At 38.2% G+C, this 27,878-nt stretch overlaps 1 protein-coding gene across 1 annotated transcript in view; it reads right to left on the bottom strand.

Moving 5' to 3' along the window:
- Positions 1 to 27,878, bottom strand: part of LRP2 (LDL receptor related protein 2) — a gene marked incomplete at both ends in the record, with an annotated part of 131,999 nt that overhangs the window by 26,520 nt on the left and 77,601 nt on the right. The window contains 23 exon segments of the mRNA XM_082483721.1: positions 288 to 425; positions 1,872 to 1,988; positions 2,260 to 2,376; positions 2,956 to 3,075; positions 3,775 to 3,903; positions 4,830 to 5,075; positions 6,675 to 6,871; positions 7,755 to 7,932; positions 8,338 to 8,561; positions 9,846 to 10,016; positions 10,504 to 10,656; positions 12,590 to 13,106; positions 13,613 to 13,908; positions 14,367 to 14,568; positions 15,508 to 15,639; positions 16,493 to 16,612; positions 18,262 to 18,387; positions 19,387 to 19,629; positions 20,014 to 20,217; positions 21,515 to 21,804; positions 25,245 to 25,403; positions 26,248 to 26,413; positions 26,945 to 27,865. Of these exon segments, the coding sequence (XP_082339847.1) occupies positions 288 to 425; positions 1,872 to 1,988; positions 2,260 to 2,376; positions 2,956 to 3,075; positions 3,775 to 3,903; positions 4,830 to 5,075; positions 6,675 to 6,871; positions 7,755 to 7,932; positions 8,338 to 8,561; positions 9,846 to 10,016; positions 10,504 to 10,656; positions 12,590 to 13,106; positions 13,613 to 13,908; positions 14,367 to 14,568; positions 15,508 to 15,639; positions 16,493 to 16,612; positions 18,262 to 18,387; positions 19,387 to 19,629; positions 20,014 to 20,217; positions 21,515 to 21,804; positions 25,245 to 25,403; positions 26,248 to 26,413; positions 26,945 to 27,865 (5,166 nt within the window).

A 27,878-nucleotide genomic window follows, 5' to 3' on the forward strand; every position in this document is an offset into this window, starting at 1 on the left:
GATGCTCTTATTTTAGATAACCAACTTGAACATGTGAAATGGTTTCTCCCTACTTTTATAACCACATATACAAACATCTGCAAAGCAGTGACAAACATACTGTAGGAAGATGAAGTGAACTTGCATATGAAGCAAAATTCAAAATTCAGCACTCATCCTGAATTAATTCTGTGAGAATCTCCAGTGAAAAGAAAATACTTAAAATTTATTTTCCAATTGTTCTCTCCTTTGCAATTAGAGATTTTATTATGCATATTGTTAATTTTAATATAACTTTTCTCTCTTACAGCAAAGGTGAAGTTCTTCATCAGAGTCATCTCCACAGTCATTATCACCATCACATTTCCAGTATGGCTGGATACAGACATGGTTCTTACATTCAAATAGCATGGGTGGACAGTATGTACCATTAGGATACCGTGTTGCTGAAGAAAAGAAAATTATTATGACATTTTCATCTACAATTAAAATTTTAGGTTTTCCTGAAAAATATTCAGTCCAAACCTATATTTTTTCAATACTCTTCTCTCTATAGTAGGAGATATAATATAAGGCACTGCAAGGATCTACAGCAACAATAGACTGCAGGGACTGAGGACTTCTTACTATCTATAATGTAATTCATTCAGATTTGAAGGAATAGTGAAACAACATAAGTTACTCCCAGAAGCTTTTTGAATATAAACTGTCATTAATTTAACAAATGCTACTTGAATTTGTTAGCAACCAATCTAGTTCAGTAATAAAGGTAAATAACATCACTGGCACCAAATGTGAATGACTGAAGAAGTACATAAGATACCTAACTCAAAAAGGACTCATGTTGGTATAGTAAAAAAAAAAAAAAAAAAACACAAAACAACCAAAACAAAACAAACAAAAAAAAAAACAACCCAGATTTTGTAAAAGCTGTGAAAAACAACTGAATTAGTGCAAAGAGAAACCAAAAATATGTCTCTTCCAACCTGCATAAATAAACCATACCCTTGCCTTTTCAATGGCTTTTCATACGCTTTTTCCTCCCTTTAAGAACAGCCAAATGTTGTGTAACTCAGGTTCTGAAAGATTAACTGTGATGTACATTCCAGGACGTTGTTACCATCAGAAAAACAAAGCTCCTACTGTGCACAGGCCCCTTCTTACTTAAAGCACAGGTGTTAAAATGAAGTACATGGGAAGATGTACAGAACGTCCTTGATACCAACATGAAGAGAAGGGAATTCTGAGTACTAAAGCCTAAAATCATTTGAACATATAAGTTGCAACCAACACTTCAATATCACCTAAAAAGCCAATGTCAGTCAGCACGGATAGAGTACAGAGAATGATATTTTCATTCCTGCTGGGAACAACACTTCCTGTGTAAATAGCTGGAGCTATAGCTCCATACAAGCTGCTGTGTACAGATATTTTTTCACAGTAGATCAATATACAGAAGGAAGACAGAAAAGGATTTTACTTCCTTGACTTCACTGGTACCTTAGGAAACTATACACACCTTTGAGCATTATAAAAAACAATCCCATTACAGAACCTTGTTGCAATACAGTACAATTGGAAGAGTGGATCTTGCAGTGTCTCTGGGATAGCCAAAAATTTTAATTCTGCCACATGTATCTTCTGCTGGATCTTGTAAATGCATTATTTTGTAGCATTAGGAACGTGTTTGCAATCAGTGCAAGAGATGGCAACCTATTATTACATTAAAAAGCTGATTCAAAGTATTATGCTTATGCCGAATTTTTACTGACATCACTGAGTGTTGCAGAATTCTGTATCTCTAAGGAGACACCTCACTTAAAGGGAGAGAAAAGTGCAAATCTTTCTGGAAGTGAGCTCAATGAGTGCCAATTGCAAAGCTTGAAACTCACGACAAGTTGCTTCATCAGAGAAATCAAGGCAGTCTGCATTTCCATCGCATCTGAAGCGCTCTGCAACACAGTGTCCGCTATCACATTGGAAATAACCTGGGTGGCAGGTCCTCAGCTCTGAAAAGATTCAGAAGTAACTGTTGAAAAGTCGTTCTGTTCAAATGTAGATAAAGTGTTTACTTTTTGAGAACAACATCCTAAAAAAGACTGCAGAATCCCAGACCATTAAAACTGTGGTATCCGCTACTTTTGGTAGAATGACTAAAGCGATCTGGTCAACATTATGTCATTAAAGATGCTTCCCATAAAAGATTATTTTGCAGAATAATTTATCACATTCGAAAAAAAAGAGTGAACATGTAAGACGTAGCATCCAGACAATACGCACCACAGTCACGTTCATCTGAATTGTCTTCACAGTCATCATCGTGATCACAAATCCACCGGGAAGGAATGCAGCGCAAATTGTCACAACGGTATTCGCTTTCTGTGCATTCACGAGGACCTTCGTTAAAAATGAATGTACATATATGAAAAGTTCCCCAGATGTAGATTTAAACATCCACACCTGTCTGATTAACCAGACAAAACGGACAATTTGGACAGATAATGTGGTATAATCCTTAAAACTAAATAATGTTAAAACAGCATTCACCCCAATAGTCTCTAATTATGTTAAACATTCTATGTCCCTCTTGACATAGAAAAAAGGAAATTCATTGTGGATTTTGTTTCATCACAGAATTACACAGGAATTTTTATTCCAAATCAGAAAAAAAACAGACCCACTTGCATTGTTTAAAGAACTATATAATACTACATTTGCACACAGGGCAGAATTCAAACATCATTTCTTAGTGGAAAACAGGGATTTGTGTTATTGTGATGATTGGATTTATCAGTGTTTTTATGTATCCAAAAATACTTCCTTATGATAACACTGTGGTATTTCAGCAGAGACAGGCTATAGAGTAAAACAAAGGAATGGTTGCAGTTGAGAGCTCTCTGCCCCAGTCTCATAAGAAATAGAAGGATAGTTAAGTCAAAAGCTGGACTATATCACGACACCCAAAAAAGAACTCACTGCAGTTGTGCTCATCAGAGTTATCTCCACAGTCATTATCTCCATCGCACTTCCAGCGCAGCGGGATGCATCGATGATTGTCACAGCGGAAATCTCCAAAAGGACTGCAAGTCATCTCCTCTGCAGTGTACACAGTTTGCCAATGAAACAGCACACATTAGCATAGTCTTTGGATAAGATGGAATGCACAGAAGATAATGGAAGTAGATAGAGATGTTCATGCCACAGACTGGGCCAAGTAATAGAGAAGTGATTAAGAAACAGCTGAAATAACTATATAGAACTGAAATGAAAACACAAAGAGATAAACTTCATACTGTCAAAGGAAGGCATCTTGACCTCATGGTGCATTACATTTTCAAGTCTTTTCTGGTTCTGATGTAGTGATGCAATGAACTGTAAGCTTTGTGTATAAGTGTATGAGAGGTTTCAACACAAATGCGAGGGTCTGGGAAAGCATCATCACGCTTCCCTTACTGATGGTTGCACCAGCACAGGAGGTAAGTTAAGTAAATACAGGAAACACTGACAGTTTTAATTGTCAAAAACAGTTCAGCTCAAGTAAAAGTATTTCCTGTTTCATTTGATGACATATTGGGCAAAATGATAAAATCCTGATCTTCAGAGCTCATAAAAATGCGAGCTACACATTGCATTTTTCCTGAAGACAAATAACTACCAGGGTAATTAAGTGATATCAAACAAAATATGCCCAAGTACATTATTACTGAAGACTTTCAGAAAATCAAGATGTTTGTAAATTGGAGAAATATTTTAGGTACAAAGTGATATTGAAATGACCTCCTTCTCCAAACATACCACAGCCTTGTTCGTCACTGTTGTCTCTGCAGTCATCATTCCCATTGCACACTGCCCACAATGGTATGCAACGGTAGTTGGTTCTACAGCTGAATTGTGTGTGATTGTCACACCGATAGGCAGGGCCCACTGAAAGAGGCAGTTGTCAAAGTTAGTTGTGTTACTTAGTCATTAAACTGTCCTCCTTGCTATTCTGCCTTTCAAAATCAGTTATGATTTATAGACAATTATTTCTACTAAAGAGAGCTATCTGCTAACTTCAGTGTTGTAAAAGAGAAAGCTTTAAAGGTCTCTGATTTTACTACCTTTTCCAATCTATGGTGCTTGTACTCTGCATATGCTACAAACCCACGATAGGTTCAAAGGACATTCAGTATGTTTTTCCCTGAAGTATTTAGAGCTGGTGACGGTGGTAATAGAAGCCCCAAACCTGCAAGCCCGAGGAGGCAGCTTGTCCTCAGATGGCAAAACTTGGTCACAAGTTCTTCCAGATGGCCAGTGACTCAGAGACATGCTGGAGCACAGAGGAAAATCTTGCTGTTAAACAGACTAGACTGTGCTCTGCATTTGTTCTCCTTGTAAGCTTTTGTTTCCAAATCATGAGAAACTTCTTCAGCTCAAGAAATGGAACTTTACTTTTTTTTTGTAAAAAGTATGATATATATGTCATGCTCCAAACTGGAATAAGGTAAAAATTGGTGAAATGGCATTCACTGTTTCCACACAGGCAATGGATCAGCATATATCCTTTTTACAACATGTTGTTAGGGGCCAAGCAAAGGATGCTGGTAGCATCAAGCAAGTCAGAGTGAGATGCTGCGAATTCTTGATTATCTGGCCAGTATAAATAAGCTTTCTCCCCTTCAAGAATAAGAAAGTGGTAAATTATCACATAGCCTCTATGTTTTCTAACCCTCTTTACTACATGATTGCAATTAGCTTGCAGAAAATATTCTTTTCCAATAAATCTTCAACCTCGGGAAAATTAAGTAATGCAGTTTGCTCTGCTTTTGGTGCACTATAATGTAGGCAGCTTACTACAGCAGTGTGCTTACTGCATTCATGGAATGGCTCATCAGAGTTATCACCACAATCATCATCCACATCACACTTCCACGACTGTGGGATGCAGCGGCCATTGTCACATTTAAATTGGCCTGGGGGACAGGTTCTACTGGCACAGTGAGTACTATCTTCATCCGAGTTGTCACCGCAGTCATCCTCTCTATCACACTGCCAGGCTTCTGGGATACATCGTTTATTGGCACACTGCCACTGATGAGTTTCACACTGGTGATTAGCTGAAAGAATACAAATTGGCCATTAGGGTACTGAAACTTATAGGAATGGTCTGTTGCTTATAATCAATTAAGCAGTTATCATGTCTACACCAAAAGTTAAAAAGAAAGCCAGTAAAAATTTAAAACATCACATTTACTTGCCCAGTTAAGGTACAGATTTCTAATGGCACATGGCACATTTCCCACAGGCATCTTCAGACAAGCTCACTAAGGCTCTACTTTTTTCTAGGAGGGAGACAGATACTATCTTCTCCTAAAGCAGAGGAGAGTAAACCCAGCATTGCAACGTGATTGTGGCAGGGGGTTCCAATCACTTCGCAGAGGAGCTAAGTGACACTGTGGCTCTGTCCATGCTACCAACTTAGATGTACATTGTCTGATGGGCCTGTTCCTCTGACTATGAATGAACATGTCAGAAAACTTAGCAGAAGAACATGCTACTAACAGCTCCACAGCCTATAAATGTACAGCTTCTATTTCCAAAGGACAAAGCACTGGGTGCTGATGTCAGCAGTGCTGGCAAACTGGGGGATCACTGAAGGTCTATGAAAATAGGAGTCAACACTGATCTCTGCTTCCAGACTTTGTATGTCTCACTGGACACCACCCTACTACTTTTTTATATATACTGCCAAACTGTTCAAGAGGAAACAGTGTATTAGGATTTCCATACATTTGCTAGACTAAAGTATACTATTCCCATGCACAAGATGATGAGCAGAAGGAATTATATAGACCTAAAATTACTTTTATTGTACCTGGTACATTAAAACTGGTGACACATTATGCAGCTGCCACATTTCTACTTATTTAATACTCCCCTGTGCAACACTTAAGAGCTGAGCTATTTGAAACACAGGTAAAACTGACACTTCATTTAATTCTGTCATTATTAGAAACACTTTGCTAATGAAAGGCAATGAAACTATCAATTATACAACCGCTTTGTTTCCCCTACACACAACTCCCGTAAGCTTACAACTGCCAGAACTACATTATTTACAAAAAGAAAACTAAGGATGTGCTTTTTTAAATTAGACATAAGTATGTGGAATAAGATAGGTTTTTAACAAAATATTATTCAACATGCATAATCAGGCTATATTTCTAAAATAATGCCATCACAAGCAGCTCTCCAAAACAAATCTTCCCACATGCACTGGATTTTGTGCAATGCAGAGGGTGAAATAATTTTGTCCCATCATGCAAAGCTCTAGAATACAAGGAAAATTAGCATACCCAGTAGACTGACCTGGGCATTAGGAAGCCTTAGATTCCTCATACTGACCATGGCTTTACTCAGAATAAAACAAAGTGGGTCCTACTTTTAGTATTTTATCTCAGATTGTAATTTACACTAGGACAAATCTGTCTCAAAGGTACAGAAAATGCTTATGTTTTGATATAGTACATTTTTGCTCTCCTTTACCCTGCTTTTGGACCGAGGTGAATTGCTCTAGCAGGTGCAAGATTAGAAAAGACTGCATCTGTCTACCTCACCTTTTCATCTGTAAAAAAGGGATAATGATTCTGAAATTTATATATAGTTTACATGTTTTGTACCGGCAAAAAAAGTTAAATTTATTAGTTGTAACATACCACAAAGTACAGGTTCTTCATCTGATTTGTCATGGCAATCTGGCTGAGTATTGCACAAGAAATGTGGACTCGTGCAGTTCCCATCATTACACTGGAACTGACCAACAGGACAGTATCGGTGTGGACAGGTAGGGGGCTCATCAGAGCCATCACGACAGTCCCTCTGTCCGTCACATTTCCACCAGATAGGAATACACCTACAATGAGAAAACAGTGTTTTCTTTGTTGAGGATATGTCTCTGCAGATATAAACCCATGATTTTACAGCACAAAAGACAGTCTTGTCTCAGTGTTATTTCTTGAAACTTCCAAGACATCTTGAATTTCATGTCTTCTGTTTCATATGTCAAATGTTAACAAAATATGACAGAATACTGTCACCAGAAACAGATTATATTGGTGGGCCTCTAGAGGGAAGTTCACAGCAAATGAATAAGGATTTAATTTTTATGTATATGTGTAGTAACCATCTCTCATGCTTTTTAAATCAATCTTCAACTGGATTTTTTAATGAGGTAATGTTTTAATAATTCACCTGAACTTAACACAAGAATTTCACTGGGGATTATCATTATAACACTGCTTCAAAAGGCCACCCAATAAGCACACCTGCCTCACAGGCTCCAGAGTAATACAATATCAGCACAGCAGTTCTTATATCATCGTTGCTCTCCCTCCACTGCTGCTGTCTCAGAAAAAGGGTCAGAAATATGCCCCCACAACAGCTAAATGGCTTTCCTGGGCCACTGGCAGATAGCATGTATTTGGGAGAAAAAGATACACTGTAAAAGATGTACAAAAATTAAGAGAAGGTTCCAGGTTTGGGAATTCAACTGGAAATGGCTTCTGGAGGTACATGTTTTTAACAACCTGAACTTGACTACATTAGCAATCAGTGAGTCTAGAAGTATCTTTACAAAATGGAAGCCTGTCTGGTCCTGGCTTTGTCTTTGCAAGCACAACACAAATTCATAGTGAGAGAAGAAGGAATCCTTAATTCCATGCCCTTTTGAAGAGACCACACTGTAAAATATATCCTTAAAAAAACACTGAAAAAAAGACGGTGACGGGTGGACTTACCTCTCAGTGTCTGCACAGAGAAATTGCGTGCTAGAGCACATCGGGAGGCAGTGGGCTGTATTGCCGAACTGTACTATCATGAAGTTATCGGGACATTCACAGGAATAACCCTGACCACCAGCTTTTATCAGACAAAGATGGGAACAACCACCATTGTTGGTGCCACAAGGATTGTTAACTGGTAAAACAGAAGAGTAAATATTACCATACTTTGCAAATCCCAGGACACAAAGGTCTCAATCTACAAGACTCCTCTAATACTGTATTGAAAGCTTAAACGTAATAAATTGAAAAACAAAACCGAGATAATAGGCACATAGTGAGAGAAATATGTATGATTTCATATATAGGAAGTGTATGCTATAACCCACGGTGTTTTAGAAACTTTTTTAAAATTATGCATTTACAGTCATTGCTATTCAAAGAAAAGGCAATTTATAAGTGTATAGTAGAGGCCTACATTTACTCTCTGCATTTTATTTCCCTCAGCAAAGGCGAAAGCTGAGTGCACTCAGGACCCTTTACAATTAGTCTCCAGGTAACAGCTGACTCTCTAAATGCAAATCTAATTCTATTTTCTCACCAAATGGCTGTCTGTATGGGTGGTAAACATGGATGTCAAATGGCCTGTGAGTGGTGTTCACAAGAACAGTCCTGCCAGATCCATCATATTTATTTCCCTTTTCAACAGTTCTTGTGTTCCAGTCAGTCCAGTATATTGTGTCTTCAAAAATCGTTATTGCAAATGGATGAGGTAAAGTCCCATCATATACTGTGTGACGATGATGTCCATCCAGGTCAGAGTACCTACACGAAGAAAAATATGTGCAAAACATTCAGATAAATGCTAAAACCTCTTCACATCTTTATTACATATGCTTACGGTACTTCACTATTGGTGACCAGGATCACGCAATGTGGAATTGCAGCTTCTTTAGTCCCTAATGATAGAGCACTGTCCTTGGTGAATTCGTTTTAAGATATGCAGGAAAGTAAACCTGGTTATTTTAGGCAAATAAATGGAATAGAGGAACATCCACTGAAATGTAAAGTCTTCCCACAGAAGCAGATCAGTTAGTGCAATGAAAATTTGCAGATTTACTGCCTTACAGCAAGTTATTTTTGTCACATGGGAGGCTAGCTTGCCTAGATCATTCAGGCTGCTAACAATAGGAACACCTAAGACAATAATAGGCCTCCTATATTTTTAAATTTTACATGTCTCTCTGACTTAGAGCCCCCTCTGATGAGATATCTTTAATAAGATTCTGTATTTTTACTATCACCTTGCTATAGGGGGACTATTATGAAATACAAGAGAGAAAAAGAGAGAGACATGTAAACATACATATAACTAATCCACACTTTTAAAAAGACATTTTTAAGACTTCAGCATAGAAAAGGCTGCCAGGAGAATGAATGTAAAGAACAGAAGTAAATATAAGTCTAAATGTACATATAAATATGAATACCAATATAAATACAAATTTCAAAGGATTGAAATACTTTAGAAACAATGCCTTGACAAGAACCAGAATGATAGTTATTCATTTTTACTGATAGTTAAGTGGAAATTTTCTAGCACTAGAAGCAATTAATACATTGTCCTTGATTAACAAAAAAAAAAGAAAAAACATGTGGTAACAGGAAATTGTCATATCTATGAACAAACGTTCAGACATCTCCTAGAGACTTGCATACTATTTTATTAGCACATAACTAGTTCAGTTACAGCCCAACTCTTATCTCTAGGCAGAAACAAGAAAATCAGAAGAAATAGTGATTTTATACTCAGTTTTGCTTTGGTTCAGATTGTACACCTAGAGAAGCTGCACATCCAGGTACAGACTGTGAATCTTTTCACTATAATTTTTGGACCACTTCCAGTGGGACCTGGGATGCAAATATAGGAACTATGCTACTGTGTGTTCTAGTGAATTGTATCGCCTACTACTCTGGAGTTTTTGACTCTGGTTTTCAGTAGAGTCAGTGAATAGAAATCCGTACAATCCGTACAGCACCTATAAATGCTACCACTGCAATCTGACATGAGCAATTATTCAGTTGTTTTACACTTTTCTGTGTACGTACTCAATGTAATTTAGATGGGCATCTGCCCAGTAGAGCTTGTCGTTGGTGTAATCTATGGTGAGTCCATTGGGCCACTCTAACTTTGTAGAGATAATCACTGTCTTCTCCTTGCCATCCATGCCTGCTCGTCCAATATAGGCTCGATCTGCCCAGTCTGTCCAGTAAATCTGTCTGTTCAAATAAATACTTACAGTTAGGATTGTAGCAAAAATATGCTGAAGTAAATATTAGAAGCCACACCTCAAACATAGTATTTCCTGTGACAGAACTAAAGCAGAGATTGAGGAAGATAAGAAAAAGGTTAATATATTTGATACTTAACTGCTACAGCAGACAATTGTGTGATCAAAATTGTCTTTAAAGAATGAAACTAGCAGCCCCACTGTCTATCAAACCACACACACTTCTATCAACCTTTTTAGCCTTGATATCAAAACCTCCTTGTCCACATGGAACCAAGTTCCACTTTCAATGATACCTCACAGGCCTGCATATAGACAGGCTATATATAGTATATAGCTACTATTTTTCCTAAGCTGCAACTAAGATCTAATGCCACACAAACCTCAGTGCAGGCAGCCAAAATTTATTTCAGATTTTCAGAGACAGTGCAAGACTTTTTGCAAAAGAAAGGAAAAGCACTCTTGAAATGTCATACCCATATTTTGGATGAACAACAATTGCTCTGGGGTACTGAAAGCAGAATGTGTTGTTGGCATCCACACAACGATCCACCAGTTTTTTCCGGAATCTTCCATCAAGTTCAGAGACATAGAGACAATCTTTGTAGGCATCCACCCAGTACAGTTTTCTGAAATGTTTTAGAGTTAATTTATTTATTCTTTTTTTGTTTGTTTGTTTATTTTGCTTCACAGCATCTTAAATTTCACAGTTTTTTTCCCACCACATTTACAGTGGTATATCCACTGTAAAGGAAGAATACACATACTGTACTGACATCTCTTCTACACCATGCTCTGGGCCGCCCTTTTCACTCCTGCTGTTCCTGCATTCACAGTCATTGGAGCCAAATTCAAACTTGCAGTTGCTCACTTAAGTAATAATACGCCATTTGCCTATAAATTCCTAACCCCCCCTCTTTTCTTCCTTTCCTCTCCTACCAACAATGGCCAGCAAAGAGAAGTAGAAAACAGACATGCAGTGCAATGGATTGTGACCACGCTGTAAAGTACCGGAGAGAATCACCATTTGTTACATGCTGCCACCTCTGCTCTCATTAAACAGAGAGAACAGTTGGCAGGTTCTCCTTTGAAAATTCCCAAGCAGTTGATGGCCTAATTTAAACATCACCTAGCATTTTCTAACACTTCTATTACTTTGCCAAGGAATTATACACAGCTGAAATCAAAGAAATAATGCAAGCTGAAGCAATGATTTTTAAAAGCCTGCAACAAAACAAAGAGTTTAATTTAATTAGAACTACAGCAGGCTACTTTGAAATTGTCTGCGCATCTGGTCAGCTCCAACATCCACAGAGTCATTCCAGAAATAGTCTGACAGATACAGTCTCTGTCTACACCATCCCAAGCAGTACCATTCCCACCAGGGAGGAGGTGAAGGTAGTCTTCCCCAACCTGCACCTCATGGCATCCTCCAGTCCTCTCCCTGTACTGAGAGTGAGCAGAAAACCTCATCTACCATTGTACTGTCCTTCGGCCTTTCTGAAACACCTAAGCAAAAACTGACTGAAGACATAACTAATGGTAGCTGTAATCATTCAGCAACTGCATTAGTAATGGAGCGGTAGGACCACTTCGGCTAAAATTAGGCTCTTCTTCCCTCACCTCTCCATGAATCATAAAGCATTTGGAGTGCTTGCACCATTAATTATCATTAGGTTTAGAGACAAGGCGGTTTAAAAATAAAAAGTATTATATTGATACATTCATATAAACACTCTCATAAGTTCCAAATGTTACTTTTTGAACCATTCTCATTATGTTGCAGAGTTTGAACCATGTCATTTAAACTTTTCATACTGATAGTACTGCACTCAGAAAGCAAAACCCGATGAAACACAGCCAAGAACACTGTCAGAGAGGGCACCACACAAGGACAGATTTTCTGTGGGAGTAAATCAGACTACTTTTTGACACACAGCAGGAAATTAAAAAAGGACCACAATGCAAAGTGCTTTCCAATTACCTCACCCTCATACTGCCCTCCTTAAAGCAAATGATGTGGATCGTGTTGTTTGAGTGTCAGTTAAAGATGCATTTTTTAAGAGCAAAAGAAACATGCTCTTTGCATTGGTACAGGAGCTAAATTTCATTGTTTATTATTACTTACTTCATTGGAATCTAGTTTCCTGTTGCAACATATTGTTTATGCATCCCAACCCCAACAACTGCTAGCAAAGTAATAAATAGCCTAAGCTCAGAATCCCTACCCTATAGCCACATGTAACATCCCACCTGCCTGCTTGCCTAGTCTGTTCATTTATGGTTTCCTAACAAGCTTTTCCCAAGGATCATACGCACTTTATTATTGATGAGAGAGAAACTCTGATATAACCTCAGTATACTAGAGAGAGAGCAATTAAAGAAAAGTGTTATGTAATGTATTAGATGCTGATAAACAATTCCAGAGCAGTTGTACAAGACTGCATCCACAATCCAAAACTATTTCAGCACTCATTGGGAACTTCATATGAAGTGGGAGAAAAAAACCCTCACACATCATTTCCTTAGTAGCCCAGAAAGACAGAAAACATACTTTCTTACCTGCCAACCCAGTCAACAGCGATACCTTCCCCGTTGGGCACATCATCACTTATCACCGCCTCCTTATTTGTTCCATTTAGGAACATTCGTTCAATGACCTTCCTCCCCACATCAATCCAGTACAACCTCTTTTCCACCCTGTCAAAGTCCAGTGCCACCACATTTCTCAGTCCTTGCAAAATGAGAGAGTAAGACTGGCCATCTGCTGTGAGATTTCTCAGATAGTAACGGTTGCTAAAAATAAGGTATGGGGAGATATTACTATTTTGCCGGCAACTTTTTCCGTCAGGCTCCCGGATATAGCCTGGGGCACACTTACAGATGTAGGAGCCAGCTGTGTTCTCACAAATCTGGCTACATACTGATGGAGTTTCATTGCACTCATCAATATCATCACAAGTCCGTTTATCAGACATAAGTTTGTACCCAGGATGACACGAACAGTAGAAACTTGTCTGTGTGTCTGTACAGTCATGATCACATCCACTGATTGAAGGGTCACTGCATTCATTTATACCTGGGGAAGGAAAGGAGTTCTGTTCAAGGAACTGGCTAGCAAAGAAAATAGTGCAGTCACTTTCCAATGTACTCTCTCTGTCTCTCCCTCCTTGCTACCCCCTGAAAACACTGAATATGAATCTGGGCTGCTATAAGAAAGGAGCAAGAAAAAGAATCTAATCTAATATAAAATTATTCTAGCACATTTGAGGTCTGTCACCAAACACACTGAGTGCAAAATATACACTTATGAATGGTATAATTTGGAAATGTATGGTCAACTCAGAACAATGTATAAACTACATTTAGTTTATATAATTAGCTAATTTTCACAGTTTGTTAAAACAGTATATAATAAGTATGATTTAATTGAAACAAAAAATTAGGTATATAAGATTTCTTACAAACCTTCTGAGACACAACCATGGAATAGGTATGATTAAGCAGTTGTCTTAAGAGCTCATTTTTTTAAAGCTGCCTAAGCAGTTCAAATTAGTAAGACACTACAAATAAATCTACACGTACCACATCCCTTTTCATCGCTATTATCTAAGCAATCATCCAATCGATTGCAGACTTTAACCATTTCAATGCAGTTTCCATTGTCACATTTAAAATGATAGGGAGAGCAGGTCGCTTCTGGTGTACTACAGAGATATTCCAGCTCATCAGATTCATCACCGCAGTCATTATCCCCATCACAGATGTAGGCCTTGGAAATGCAGCGCCCATTCTGACAAGTAAACTGGTGCTGTTGACATGGCTCATAGATGCATCCCCTTTCATCACTGCTGTCACCACAGTCATTCCGCCTGTCACATCTGAAGAATGAACACTTTTTTCAAATATAAGAAGGCAATCACTATCTCTAGGGCAGATGGATAGATACACTTTACTGATTTCCAAAAGTGGTCAGCTATTATTGGCTCCAATGGAACAGACTTTCAGAAATCAGGGTCATATTATATAGAGTCTGATCCCGCGAGTCCTGCTGTATTCCCCCTATGTATTACAAGCTGAACAGAATCACCCCAGGAGAGGTTACTAGGCACAATAAAAATGATTACATGCTATTGGTGAGTACTGGGGATATTAACTTAGAAAATTCCAGAGCATTTTCAAGTTAAAACTAATGCATGAATGCAGAGCAGATAAATAGTTTCATTATAATATGCAGATCTACTTAACAAGTAAATAGCGGGGGGAAAAAGGGTTGAATTAGCTCCTTCATTTCAAGCAAATTTTGAGAATTTCTGCAGCAGCTCAAGTAGTTACATACCTGTATGTGTTTCGGATGCACAAGCCATTACTACAAGTAAACTCATTCTCTGTGCAAGATCTTCGTGTGCAGTTCTGGTGTTCATCAAATGCATCACTGCAGTCAGCATCACCATCACAGACCCATGCCCGAGGAATGCACCTCCTGAGTGGGGGTCGATTGTTGGCGCAAGTGAACTCTGCTCCTGTGCAGTTGCGGTTTGCTGAAAGAAAAGCATGTTCACTGACACACCAAGTTATACCCTGTGTATGGAACACCCTCCGCTGCCACACACATACACAGCCTGGATATCCACCTATAATCCACAACAGAGCCATGCTCTGCTGCATGTGCAGAGATAGATACCACTGCACCCTCTCGTATACAAAACTCATAAGCATTCCTGCTAATTTTCACTGAGCGTTGCTCTTCACAGAGGCTGACTGGGAGCCAAAGCACTTTAGGATTCCTTAGGCAATGCTGGCATGTGCAGAACTCTGGATTTTGTTGGATTCTCAGTATAAGCTTTTTACGCATTTGGCCAGATTTTCTGGGAGCTGAACAGGTATTAGGCCTAGGCTTTCTATCCCCTGCTTTCTTCAAGATATTCTGTGCTCCACGGAGCAAACAGAGGGATCATCATTGCAGTTAAAAAGGGCAAGGACTGCAAGTGCATCCAGCTGCTGTTAAAAGAATCAAGGAGCAAGACCAGGCTTGGTGAACTTTCTTCCCTTTGTTCACCCTCTAAACAGCCACACTTATTTTGCTCACTAATTTTTAAAGAAATTATGCCAAAACCATGTGGTATTAATATGCACAAGATGTAGCGCATGACAATCAGGGAGTATCTCCACTGAAGCTGCTATTGTTGCCCAGATCATACAAACAACCCAGGTTAATTGTATCTCCATTGGAACTCAACAATTCAAAGAAGAGTAATCACAAAATTAGAACAACTTAATTTTTTTAATCAGTAAAATATTCAATTTTAATTCAATATAATGAAAATGAAGATACAGGAAGAGTGTACCTCATGCTTAATGTGCACCTTTATGGATAGAAAAATTGGCAGAGGGTGGAAGTTTGAGGGTTGGTTGTTTTCTAAAAAATGCCTGCAGGACAAATAAAGAAAGCGCAGTATCTATTTGCATTTAACACCTACCGCAATTATGTCTTTGATCCTCATCACTCATATCCCCACAGTCATTATCACCATCACAGATCCATGTTGCTGGGATACATCTGCCATCATCACATCTGAACTGGTCGCTTGAACAAGTCCGCACTTGGGGCACTTAAAAACAAACACCATCACTCTGCTTGTTCAACTAACCTGCACTGCCATGAAAATCTAATAAGGAGGGTATTTTAGGGAGAATCTTACAATACTGAAATGTAAAATACAAGCTTAAGTGCAAGACAGTTAAGGTATAAGCTGCAAGACATTTTCTTAAACTAAAGGTGCAACTCCAGCAATGTGCAAAGTGAGCTATCAGCCCTGCTTAAATCATGGAAGAACCTGTTCTGCCTTGTGTTATGTCAACTTTTACAGTGAGAATAATGACTATGTTGTAATATCAATTCTCAGTGACTTCAGTTAGCCCCTTCTCTTCCTCCCTGGAGATTAACCTCCTCCTTTCCACCGTCTTCCCCACTCCGCTGCTTATTACCATCGGTTCCTATTGTACACCCAGGATTTGCTTATTGTAATACTACAGTACTCTACCTCATACTGTGTCAACAGTGTTCCTCTGCATCCCACATTCCTTTTTTCCCCAAATGCAATATTGCACACACACTTCCTGTACAGCATGACATCTGCTTTTACATCCAAAACAATATCAAAATATTTGCTACTTTTCATCACTTAATTCACCACCATCACAGTCTTATAAAGAGACAGGGGGTTATACATTAAGACTAATCACATTAAGGGCAATCAACCATGGCAATTAAAAGCTCTCATATTTCACACACAGCTTTAAGTATTTAAGACTTGAATTATTCAGTGACTCAGATTATTTAGTCTCATGAATAAACCTCAAAGTATTTATTTTCCACCTGGTCTGGATTCAAGCTGCTGTCTACAAGAGAAACTACTGATTTCCCATAACCCATCATGTTGTATCTTCTGAGTGTAAACTTACCACAAGAGGCAGGTTCATCAGAGCCATCAGCACAGTCTATTCCTTGATCACAGTACCAATGAGCAGGAATACAACGTCCCGATGTACAACGAAACTCACTATTTGTGCAAGTCAGTGAGACTGGAAGAAAAAAACCTATGTATGACTTCTTTCTTTATGTTACCTTTCTAACTTGTTTTAAGTTGCTTTTGAGTCCACGTTATGCAAAAATATTACAGACCCCAAAAAAAGAAAGAGAAAAAATTATGCTAGGAAGGATGTCTTTTCACAGCCTACCTGCAAAGGCTTCATTGTACAAACTAGCTTGATCTTTGTATGCAAAAAACGGGCTTAATTCTCTCCTTGGGTATACATATGAGCTAATTTGCCCTGGAAATAGGATTGCATGCAGCAACTGTAAATATGTTGCACATTTATACTTGAGATTTGTGCACAAGAAAATGACCATGGTCCAATATATTCATTTCTCCAGTGCCCAAACCAGGCAGTAGCGTATAAGAAAGTAATATCTCATGGCAGATATTGCTTTCCTTGTTGTTCCACCAATTTTTTCTTCACTTGCAGGTAGGAATCTTTTCTTAATGTTACAGAACAAACTGTAACACTGAATACTTTCAGCTAAGCACACTGCAAATATTCCTTCTGCACTTTGGCTGAGCCCCCTGGTCCTGGCATGTACAGTGGGTTTGATAATTTCTTCAGTAGTTACCGATACTTTCCTGTACCCTCTGATGGTTTCAAGATACCAAAAAGGACACAGTCTGGCCTTTTCACTTGCTCTTCTATATGTCTTTAATGATGGAAATCAAAGGCAATTAACACATTGCCCATTAATGTCTTGAGGTTCTTTCATCTCCCATTCTCCCTTTCTCTCCCTCTTTCTTGCCCTTCACCACTTCTCAATTTAAGTAAATCAGCAGTGCTGCTGGGACATAAACAGTAGAAGGGACAAAGCACACCTTTCATGAGCAGCACAAGACTCACTAGGTCTGTATATATAGCCACATATTTTTGACACATAGCGGTCCATAGATAAAAGTGGCCACGTTCTGGCTAGAAAAATTGAACAATATTTTAGAAAAATTGTGGCAGAGATAGTTCAAGGCGGGTACCTTTAGGTAAACTAGTGAAAGCAAAAATAATCCACTCATGCAATACTAAAAATAAATTGTTATCTGAAAATATCCATTATGTTTTATAAACTAATCCATAACATTTTATATGGGAAAAGTACTACCTAACTACTACCTAATACAAATGTCCACACTAGCAAAGATAAGCTGGTTTGTAATTAAGGCTGAATGAGAAGGAGACAATTTTTACACTAACTGGAAGCTACAATGAACAATGAATCATATGCTAAGGCATACATAACTACATGAAAGAGCTAAAAGAAATCACATATAAGACGATATACAATTTCATTTGATTAGAAGGAAAAATATTCTAATGTGAAAGTTCCAGAAAAATCCAACTTGCTATAATACTTAAATGCCAATTACCTTGTAAAACCATAAAGGATACAGAGCAGAATAAGCAAAAGGAATGATCCCTCAAATGAGTATAAAAATGCTGCAAAAATTATAATCTTTTTTATTAGATGAAACCATGATTTAGATAATGGCTAACAATACAATGCATATACCTTATAAGTCTTCAATATTACAAGGACAGATGTTTTGAGACAAGCTGGAGTTATGTCAAAGGTAAAGAGCACTAGAATAAACTACTGAAGTACAAGAAAAGTAACCAAGGCCCTATTAACTTACCACAGTGAGTAGGGCTCTCATCACTCATATCTCCACAGTCATTATCACCATCACACAAATACGTTCGAGGAATGCAAATATTTGTGCTTTGACATTTTGTAAAACCAGACTGGCAAGTGCGCTCCGCTTTAAGGAGGGAGAAAAAAAAAGCAAAAGTTCTTTAGAGCTTTTTTTTTAATACTGTTATGCTCTATCACATTGAAAGATAACATAATATTGTTTACAAGAGTCCCATGGCACTCGCTTGCTAAAGTGCAATATTGCTCGTGCTATACTGAAACAATTAGACAATTACTTTTACTGACAAAAATCCTGACAAAAACATGATCAAAGAGATACTTGGGGGTAAGGGAATGTAAATTGACGTGTATTCACAGTGTAAAGCCTGCATTTGCAGCCAGCTGGTACTGTATGAATCACAAGACCAACTATAAATGACTAAGACCAGGAATGTCAAATATTCAGATTTCACTGAGAATAAAAAAAATAAAATCAGTGTGCACACAAAAATGTAAAAAAAAACCCTCTAAATACATTTTCATCAATTTCTCTAACTCCAGATATAAATTTTCCACTGAAAAATGTAATCTTAGTGCAAAGACGTGATTAGTTTCATTGACTGCAACAATAGTTAATATTGAACTAATCATATAATTTTAAACAGTATAAATATAAACTGCGTCTGTATAAGAGTCACAATATACACACCTGATGATTAAATCTAGTATACTTAATATAGTATGATACAAAGTAAAAATCTACTGTCAAACTCCAGGCTAATTCTGCAAAAATATAAGTCCTGCATCCAATTCATCTGAAATAATCTTTTTTAAGTCCATGGGATTACTCACAAGGCCTAACATTAAGCACTGCATGAGCATTTGTTGCATCAAGGCAGACTATTTGAAGCAACAGTTATTATTAGTATCTTAGGGTACTCTGGAATATCTTTTAACAATTCTATTCGCTTCAGATAACAGAAAGCAAAACCTGTAATGTAAATGAAGAAGTCTTTTATACTCTTCGCTGATTTTGTCATAATTCTTCACACACAAACACATTTGCCACTTCTTGGGTCTAAAGAGTCAAACTCAAATAGGCACTAGGTAATTAGGATAAACTTACGGCAATTTCTCTCATCTGATGTGCCATTATCATAACAGTTGTTTACTCCATTGCAGACATACTGAAGAGATATGCACCTTCCATTATTGCAAGTAAATTCTGTGTGAGAGTCACAAGTTCGGAACAAGCAGCCAACCTCATCACTGTTGTCTCCACAGTCATTGTAGTGATCACAGCGGTAATGATAGGGCACGCATCGTCCATTACCACAGGTAAAAGCTGTTGGCTGACAAGTATGGAAAGCTGCAGGGAATTAAAAAAAAAAATTAAAAAAGAATATACATGGATAAAACGTAATCTAAGTTCTCTGACAAAGTAACAAGTAAAATCACAGTATTTTTACCTGCCAGGGCAAACACAGCTGCAAAACGGACTGCATGAAAAGTAAAATACATATTTGAATTAAACAAAGTAGAAATTGGTTATACATGATAAAAATTGAAGTGCTTTTGGATTCTAGAGCAAATCAATAGCAAATTCAGACCTCAAGTCTGTGAGCAACAAGGCACTCTTTCCAAACTACAGCCATAAGATCCATGATCATAAAGCCATAAAAGTGATAGAGAATGCAGAACAGGTAAGACAGAGTATGCATCAGTTTCTCATGCAGTTATTTTAAATGCTTACCACAGACACTTTCCAACTCATCACTGCCATCACCACAATCATTGTCATTGTCACATTTCCATCGCTCGGAGATACATTGTCCATTAAGGCATGTGAAGTAACCAGTATCACACCTGGTACCGTTATCCACAATACAGTGCTTGTTATTATTGGCTAAATACCAGCGACCTTCAGAGGGGCACTGACATTCTGCACCAGCTGGACCTAAATTTATGTTCAACAGTTTAAAAGAAAAAAAAAAAGGAGACAAAAAAAAGAAACAAATTTAGCATTTATGCTTTAGATAGGGTTCCACGAAACCATTCACAGCTGTAACACTGGAAAAGGCAACAAAATTCTCACAATTCCTGTAAGATCTATCTTCTTAGATAGAAGTGTGGTGAATTAGCCAGATTTTTATCTCAGTTAAGCATATGCAAACCCATTAAAACCCACAAGAGTTGTTTCAGAGTTCCCTAGAGGAACTGAGATTAGAACTTGGAGTACCTTAATATTTGCTTATTGTCCAAATAGGTTTTCGGTGGCAGCAAGATGGCATCTGATGCTTTCAAATATCAGAGCTACACCAGTTGAGGCTCTAACCCTTGAAATCAAAGGGTTTTCAAAATTCCTTGCACTAGACTAATTGCTCTTCTCAAAATCAATGAGAAGTTTGAGCTGTTTTCAGGCAAGACAGATTTTTAAAGGTCTTTAAGAAGCTACAAAAGAAAGCAGGCACTGACTGAGTTTTTCAAAGTTGAGGATCACAACTTCCAAAAGTCCACAACACATGAAACAGCTCTGTTACAGGTATGCTCTTTGATGTACACTACCATTCTGGTTTCCTGGCCATCTGGACTGGTGACCTGTTGGAACGCTTTGACTGTCTCCTTACACATGCCCAAGGAGAGATACAAGATGGGATACACATATCACTCAGGTCTCACCCCAATATGCAGCTGATGATATAGAGTACGTTTCTGGAGTCTGTGACTCAAAAGGACATCTGCTCCACAGCATGGAAATTTGTGCTATCTTCTTAGTAATTGTCCAACATTTAAAATGAGGCAGTAGAAATGTTTATTTTGGAAATTAATCATTAGGGAAAGACTTCATAATATCATGTGATAAAGAAATAGTGACTATAAAGATTTTTTTAAATATCTGGTAGGAAACATCTGTTCAGTATACAGCACATCACTACGTATTCCTAAGGTAACCATATGCTGCAGAGCTCACTTCATGTCTTATCCCAGAGGAAAAAAAGTCAAAACCCCAGAAAACTATGTTTAGAGACACCCATAATTTTTATTTGTGAGGATTCTCAGACACAACCCTCAGGTGTGCTGGCAATGGCCTTAAATGACAATCATTTTGATTGCATTTATAAGTAAAATAAATATTAAACATTTAGGAAGACTAAGAAATATTTCAGCTGTCCCCATGTAATTAAAATTGTTATTCTATCAACTCTAATACAGGCAACACTAATAGCTTACAGTCATCAAGCGTAACACCTCACCTGGTGCACAGATGTGACTGCAGCCACCATTGAACTGGTTGCAAGGGTTGGTACACTGCTGCTGCTTACTTTTTGCCCAGACATGAATATCCATTGGTCTTTGTGGAAGATTCGTGATCATTACAATCTGATCTGAACCATCATACTTATTAGCTCGGTAAATGCTTCGTGTGTTCCAGTCTGTCCAATATACGTGCTGATCAAACAACGTCATTGCAAATGGATGCAGAGCAGTGCTAACAATTACCTCACGATTAGTACCAGTGAGAGTGCATCGCTCAATCTTCTGCCTAAAACAACAAAGAAATGATTACATCTCGAAAGAAAGAACTTGTGTATAAAGCCATGCCCTAATTAGTCTAGCAACTACCATTTCAGCAATGTGCACTAACATGTAGGGTGCTGTTATGAGTTAAACATCTCAATTTCCTCAATCTATGGCTTCAGTAGTGATGCAAAGTAGCAGCTCTGTAATACTGACACAATAATGTACTGGAAGTAATTGGGCTGAAGATTGAAATGTTTAAACAACTACATCACTGTGAGCTAAAATGAATGCAAAACTTCATGAGAGAAAACACTTTTGGAATGGGTATGATGTTAAAGACTTCTTGCACCAGGACTAAACCAACAGCCCCATGAAACAGGACATGTTTTCATTTCAGTTTTATCTTCTGCAGACCCAAATTTACACAATCATGAAATACCAGCAAATTCACAAGACTATAAACATGCATTTTCTGCTATTTCTCACGTAAGAATACAGAAGGTAAAACCAGTTCTAATATATAATAACCACCACATATATAAGATCTAATAGCCACAAATATATACTGTATGATAAACATTTCTTCCTAGTTGATCTTCCAGTGTTGATTCTACCTTAGAAACAGTGTTTGCAATGATAAACAAAATTCCAACAAACAAGACTTCAAGGAGCCCCAGAAAATCAGGGTTCAACTCCAAGTTCTGTGATAGACATGTTCTGCTGTACGTGAACGATTCTTTACTTGCACAGACAGCACTACTGACCCACAACTACCTCATCACTGCTTCTCCCTTTCAGCCATTCTCACCCTTAATGACCCCTACAGCAAAGATCAGTGGGGAAGCAGGAGAAGACATGCTGATGCCAGGAGACTCAACATACACTATTTATGCAAGGACATTATTTTTAAGCATTGTTTATAAAACGATGATAAATGTTAGATGTTCCTTTTACCACACAGATTCCTATCTGACATAGGCAGACCATACAAGAATAAAGCATGAAAGAAAAGAAAATGGAAGATGTTCAAAAGTTATTTGCAATGAAGATAACAACAGAAAGATTAACAAGTAATGGGGTTATTCAAAGGAAGAGAAAGAGCTTGCCAGAAAAACATCAAGATATAAGTAAATGCTGAAAATGAAATAAGGTACTGTCAGCAAGTTGAAGATAGCAGAACAAGAATGATCATGGATAAAGGCTGTTCCTCCAGCTCCCAGCATCTTGCTGTTCAGTCACACTGTAATGTTCATATGGCAAGACTGCCAACCTCTTACTGATAGAAAGAACACACTTCATGTTGTCTTTGCACCATCAAGTATGGCATCATTCAGCTGCACAGCTCTTAATATTCTTCTCTTAAGAGCAGACAGAGGTAGGACAGCGTGTATGCTTATGTATAAAGGCATGATGCCGAAGAAGTGGAGTGGCGTTTATGCAATGTCAATGGAACGGAACATTTCTCTAAGAGGCTTTAGCATCTTTCATGCACAAGCTTCTGAAAAGGAGGTAATAAGAATCCCAGAATGGCTCTACAGAGGGTAAGGATAAGGAAGGTGTGGGACTAAAGACATCATACCCGGTGATTTTCTTCCTGCTAGCAGCTGCTCTCCCTGTTCATCACTGTATGGCGAATACATCTTGCCTGTGAAGTCAGAAGGGCTAAATGTTGTTGTTGCAGACTGCAAATGGGAGCTCCACCCTTCGGTTCAAGCCACCAAAAGAGTTCTCACAGAAACACAGAAATGCTCCAACAACTTAGCATTAGCAGGAATAAAATCGCTTGAACTTATTTTATCTAACCTCAAAGCAACTGTATGTTTAAATTTCCGCTAAAGACAAAAATTATTACCAATTGTATTTAAGGAATTTACTAGACTACCAGTGTGGGCTGAATAAGAATGGAAACAGCCAGTGAGAGAAAATGAACAGACAAGAAATTTCTCAACAAGCTGAACAGCTTGTCTCCTTTGTCATCACTAGTAGGAAGGAAAAAGCTGCATTTCATATAAGTGGAAGAAAAAACAGAATTTTAGTAATTATTACAAGAAAATAATAATAGGTGGATACTTTATAAGGCAAAAGCTTTAACGTGAAAGAACAGTTGTGGGAAAAGTGCAGGAAGGCACTTTTCTATGAAATTGCACTTCTACAAAAGAAAAGAAGATCAGATGCAGGCTCCAGTAATTTCTCCCATTCATGCCACAGGGAACTTCTTAGGGGAAACCTTGTACACAGTTCCCAAGTGTCAGCATGCTATCTGGTGAGGGATTCTTACTATGTTGCATGCAGCAACTGTGAAGATATGAGGAAAGAACAGTGTACAACTAGCACATACATTCTATCTGCTTGAGACGTATCTCAAGACTTGTGTGTGTGCCCAATTGTATCACAATATTTATAAGGCAACAGGAGGATCTAGATCAAAAGAATACAAACACTGTTTTAGAGGAAGAGGGATAGCACCTTTTGGAGACTAGCATAAGCAAGAATAAAAATGTAGAATATATGGCTCACTCTTGTGTCCCCTTGCTGCATTCAGAGCTAAAAGGAGCACTGTCATTTTTGAGTGTCTGGTCTTCATATCTTACTCCATGCTGGTATCTGTCCTTCTGAAGGGGTAAAGGCCCTTCCCATGAAAGTCAGAATAAAGACTTCATACTGTTTAAGCATATGGTCCCCTACCTCCATTAACTAGAGTCTGAAAGAGAAAAGAGGATGTCTCATTTGACATCCTGCATTTGTCTTAAAATAGAGGGTCTCATTACAGGTGCCCTGCCTCCCTGCACACAGATGAATCCAAATAAGAATGCCTTCCTATCAGAAAAATCTGAGAGGCACAGACCATAAGAGTTATTACATCACAGAACATCCTTTTTCTGTCACACCAAAGGAGAAGCCTGCAAAAGAACTGCTATGCTGAAGGAACCAAAAGGGAAAGGCCTGATTGCTGCAGTGATTTCTCTGAGACCATGGGTGAATATGAGTGGATACAAACTAAATTATTTTAAAAGACTTTCCTGCTGATCGTAGAAATTCTGGTGGCATAAATTGAAGGGCAGGCAACAGCAAGGACATCATACCAAATTTCACAGGTGACAGGCATTAACCATGAGCAATGAATGATGTAAAATATGCACTGGGATTGTATTTGTTAGAGAAGATGCTTATAGAAGTCCTGAGTTGATGTAAGATCAACAAACTGCCAGCTGGCATAAATGCCATAAAGCAGTGGACCAAATCTACACTGTGGCATAACAAAACTTCTTATTGCACAATAGTTCCACAACAATATCAAGACTTGACATTGCATTGCTATTAAGTAACTCAACATTCTATAATACAAAGTACCAAATTCAATTGAAATGCTGAAAAACAGTTTAAAAAATCAGGAAAAATATATAATAGATCTATTAAAAAATTAACCTAATGTAAACCAACAAGTGTGTTATCAATACATACAGATTTGCATCAGCCCAGTATAGCTGCTGTTCTTCATAGTCCAGGGTGAGCCCATTTGGCCATACCAAATTGGTGCTCACAATAGGTGTTCTGAAGTTTCCTCCAAGTGTAGCTCGTTCTATCTTTGCATTTGAACTCCAGTCAGTCCAATACATATACCTGTCAATAAAATTACTACAAAGTTATTTTTTCAGCAAATAAAGTTCACAAAGCTCTTATCTGCTCCAGGGTATTTCTACTCTGGTGTCCCTCACGGAAGTGTGCAGTGCAAAACTAGTGGAAAAGCAATTTTTCCTCTATTTTGGCCCACATTGACAAGAGAATCTTCTAGCAGGGATCACTGGGGTCCACTGGAGTGAACTTCAAAAAAGCTTTTCCAGCTCCTATGAGAATCCAGTAAAGTCAATTAATCTCTTTCTTATCTTTCTTCATTTGAAATACAGTATAATTAGTAATGAAATTAGAAATACAGTATGACACTGTAATGCCCCCAGCCTCTCAGGGAATGTTTTAATACTGAAACAAGAATTCTTCTGAGGCACTCGGGAAGTACACCAGAAAAGGGGAAAGATCATATAAGACTCTAGAGAGATCTGTTGGCAGTGCCACCTGGTTATCATGATATGATATTCTTGAAGAAATCTTGGTTTCAACAGATACCCTTTTTTCTGCCTTACACAGCAAGTGGAGGATGGTTAGTTGCTTGACAAACACCTGCTTTGAACACTGTTCTCATTAACCCCCAGTACCTGGCTCCCATCCTCACTAAGTGGAGCCTCATGCACTACACATTCATAAATGTTCTAAAAATCTCAGAAGAAAATTCAAATCTCTGAGGCTGAGATCAGCTTAGAAAACTTAACCCCTAAAGAGTTAGATCTAGGATGGTTACGCACAGCTCGAGCTTAGGGCTCAGAACAGGAAATATCTGGCAGTCTTTGTTGAAGTCTAAATTGTAGTTTCACCTTCAGTCAAAATAAAGTATATGAAGTGCAAGACATACCCTCTGCAGGGATCTAATACAATGGCTCTTGGTCGTGGAACCCGGGCAATCACTGTGCGGTTAGATCCATCCACAGCCATCGAGCTGATAGTCTGATTGAGGTAGTCACTGTAGTAAACTCTGTTGTTGATCCAGTCAAAGGCTATGCCATCTGGAGTCCCCAGGTCTTAGACACATGCAAGCAATACACAAGTTCAGTACAGTTTCCTGAGATACTGCAATACTCTTAGCCTATTATAATGTGGCAACGCCAAAGATCTCTTTGAAATGCCATTGGTATCAATGCAAATTTGTCCATTTAAAAATCTGAAGAATTAATACCTTAGGACTCAGGCAGTCCTGTGTATGCCGTAGGGTTACAAAGATCTTTTCCTCACACACACCTAAGTTCTGGTTGCTATTCTCCGAGTAGAAGGAATTATCCCTCACTCCATAATATTAATTTACTATACATAATTTTAATTTATTACATATAGTTTTATATATATCATAATATTTAACCAGTATTATATTTCCATTTCATTGTGATCAAGGCGAAATCTCTGAAGAAGAAAAAACTGAGAAGAGTCATCAGATACCTTAACTAAACAGTCTACCTTGTCCATTAGCATAAAAATACCTGCTGAACTACTGCTATGTGCTGCAGTCCACTTTTTTTCAATATCCAATTACTTGGATCACATTGCAGTGCACTTACCAGATGCAACTACTGTTGGAGAGCCAACTCCTGAATAAATATTAACAGAACTGATTCTTCCTGTCCCTGAAGGATAACTTTGTGTAAAATATATTCGGTTGTTTATGCTGTCAAAATCCAGGGCCACTGCAGTTCTTAACACATTGACTGTGCGGAAGGGAGGACTGTGATTTTCAGGATCTAGGTGAATACTTCTGAGGGCATTCTCAAGAGCAAAAATCAGGTAGTCATCAGTTGAAATGGAACATCTCTTGCCATCACTGCTTAGTGTTCCAAAGGCACAACCACATTTGGGTGTCTGCATGTCAGGCAGGGCAAAACACAGATGAGAACAGCCTCCATTGTTGTCCAAACAAGGATTGTTGTTGATATCAAGGGGTGAACGTGACTGGAAATTACTATTGTAAATGGTAACATCCCTTAGCCAGTTAATGTTGTCTCGTATTACTGTTGGTTGATCAGTATTGCCTGGCTCCTTGCTGGCTTGGAAAACTTTTTTCAGGTTCCGATCCACCCAGATCATAGAATTTCCAAAGACAGTGATACCATATGGAGTTGGATAGCGACTGCCATAGCGTACAATTTCAACATCACCACCATCAGGCTGAATTCTTGCGATCATATCTAAGGAATCATCCACCCAGTAAATGTAGCCATTGCTGTGATCTATGGCCAACCCACGAGGTGTGACGATGCCCTCAGACACAAGAACTGTTCTGTTGGTGCAGTCAAGAAACGCACGTTCGATCTTGGGGTTTTGCCCATAATCTGCCCAGAATAGATATCTGTTTTTTGGGTCGACTACTATATGCCTTGGCATGTCTATGGTAGTTTTAAGCAGAACACGGCGATAAGTTGTGTTTAAACGCAAAACTTCTATAAAAGTCTCTGTCAGGAATGCATTTGTAAAATAAAGATTTCCTTATTTAAAGAA

This window comes from Vanellus vanellus (assembly GCF_965231255.1).
Source record: "Vanellus vanellus genome assembly, chromosome: 5".
NCBI classification, from domain to species: Eukaryota; Metazoa; Chordata; class Aves; order Charadriiformes; family Charadriidae; genus Vanellus; species Vanellus vanellus.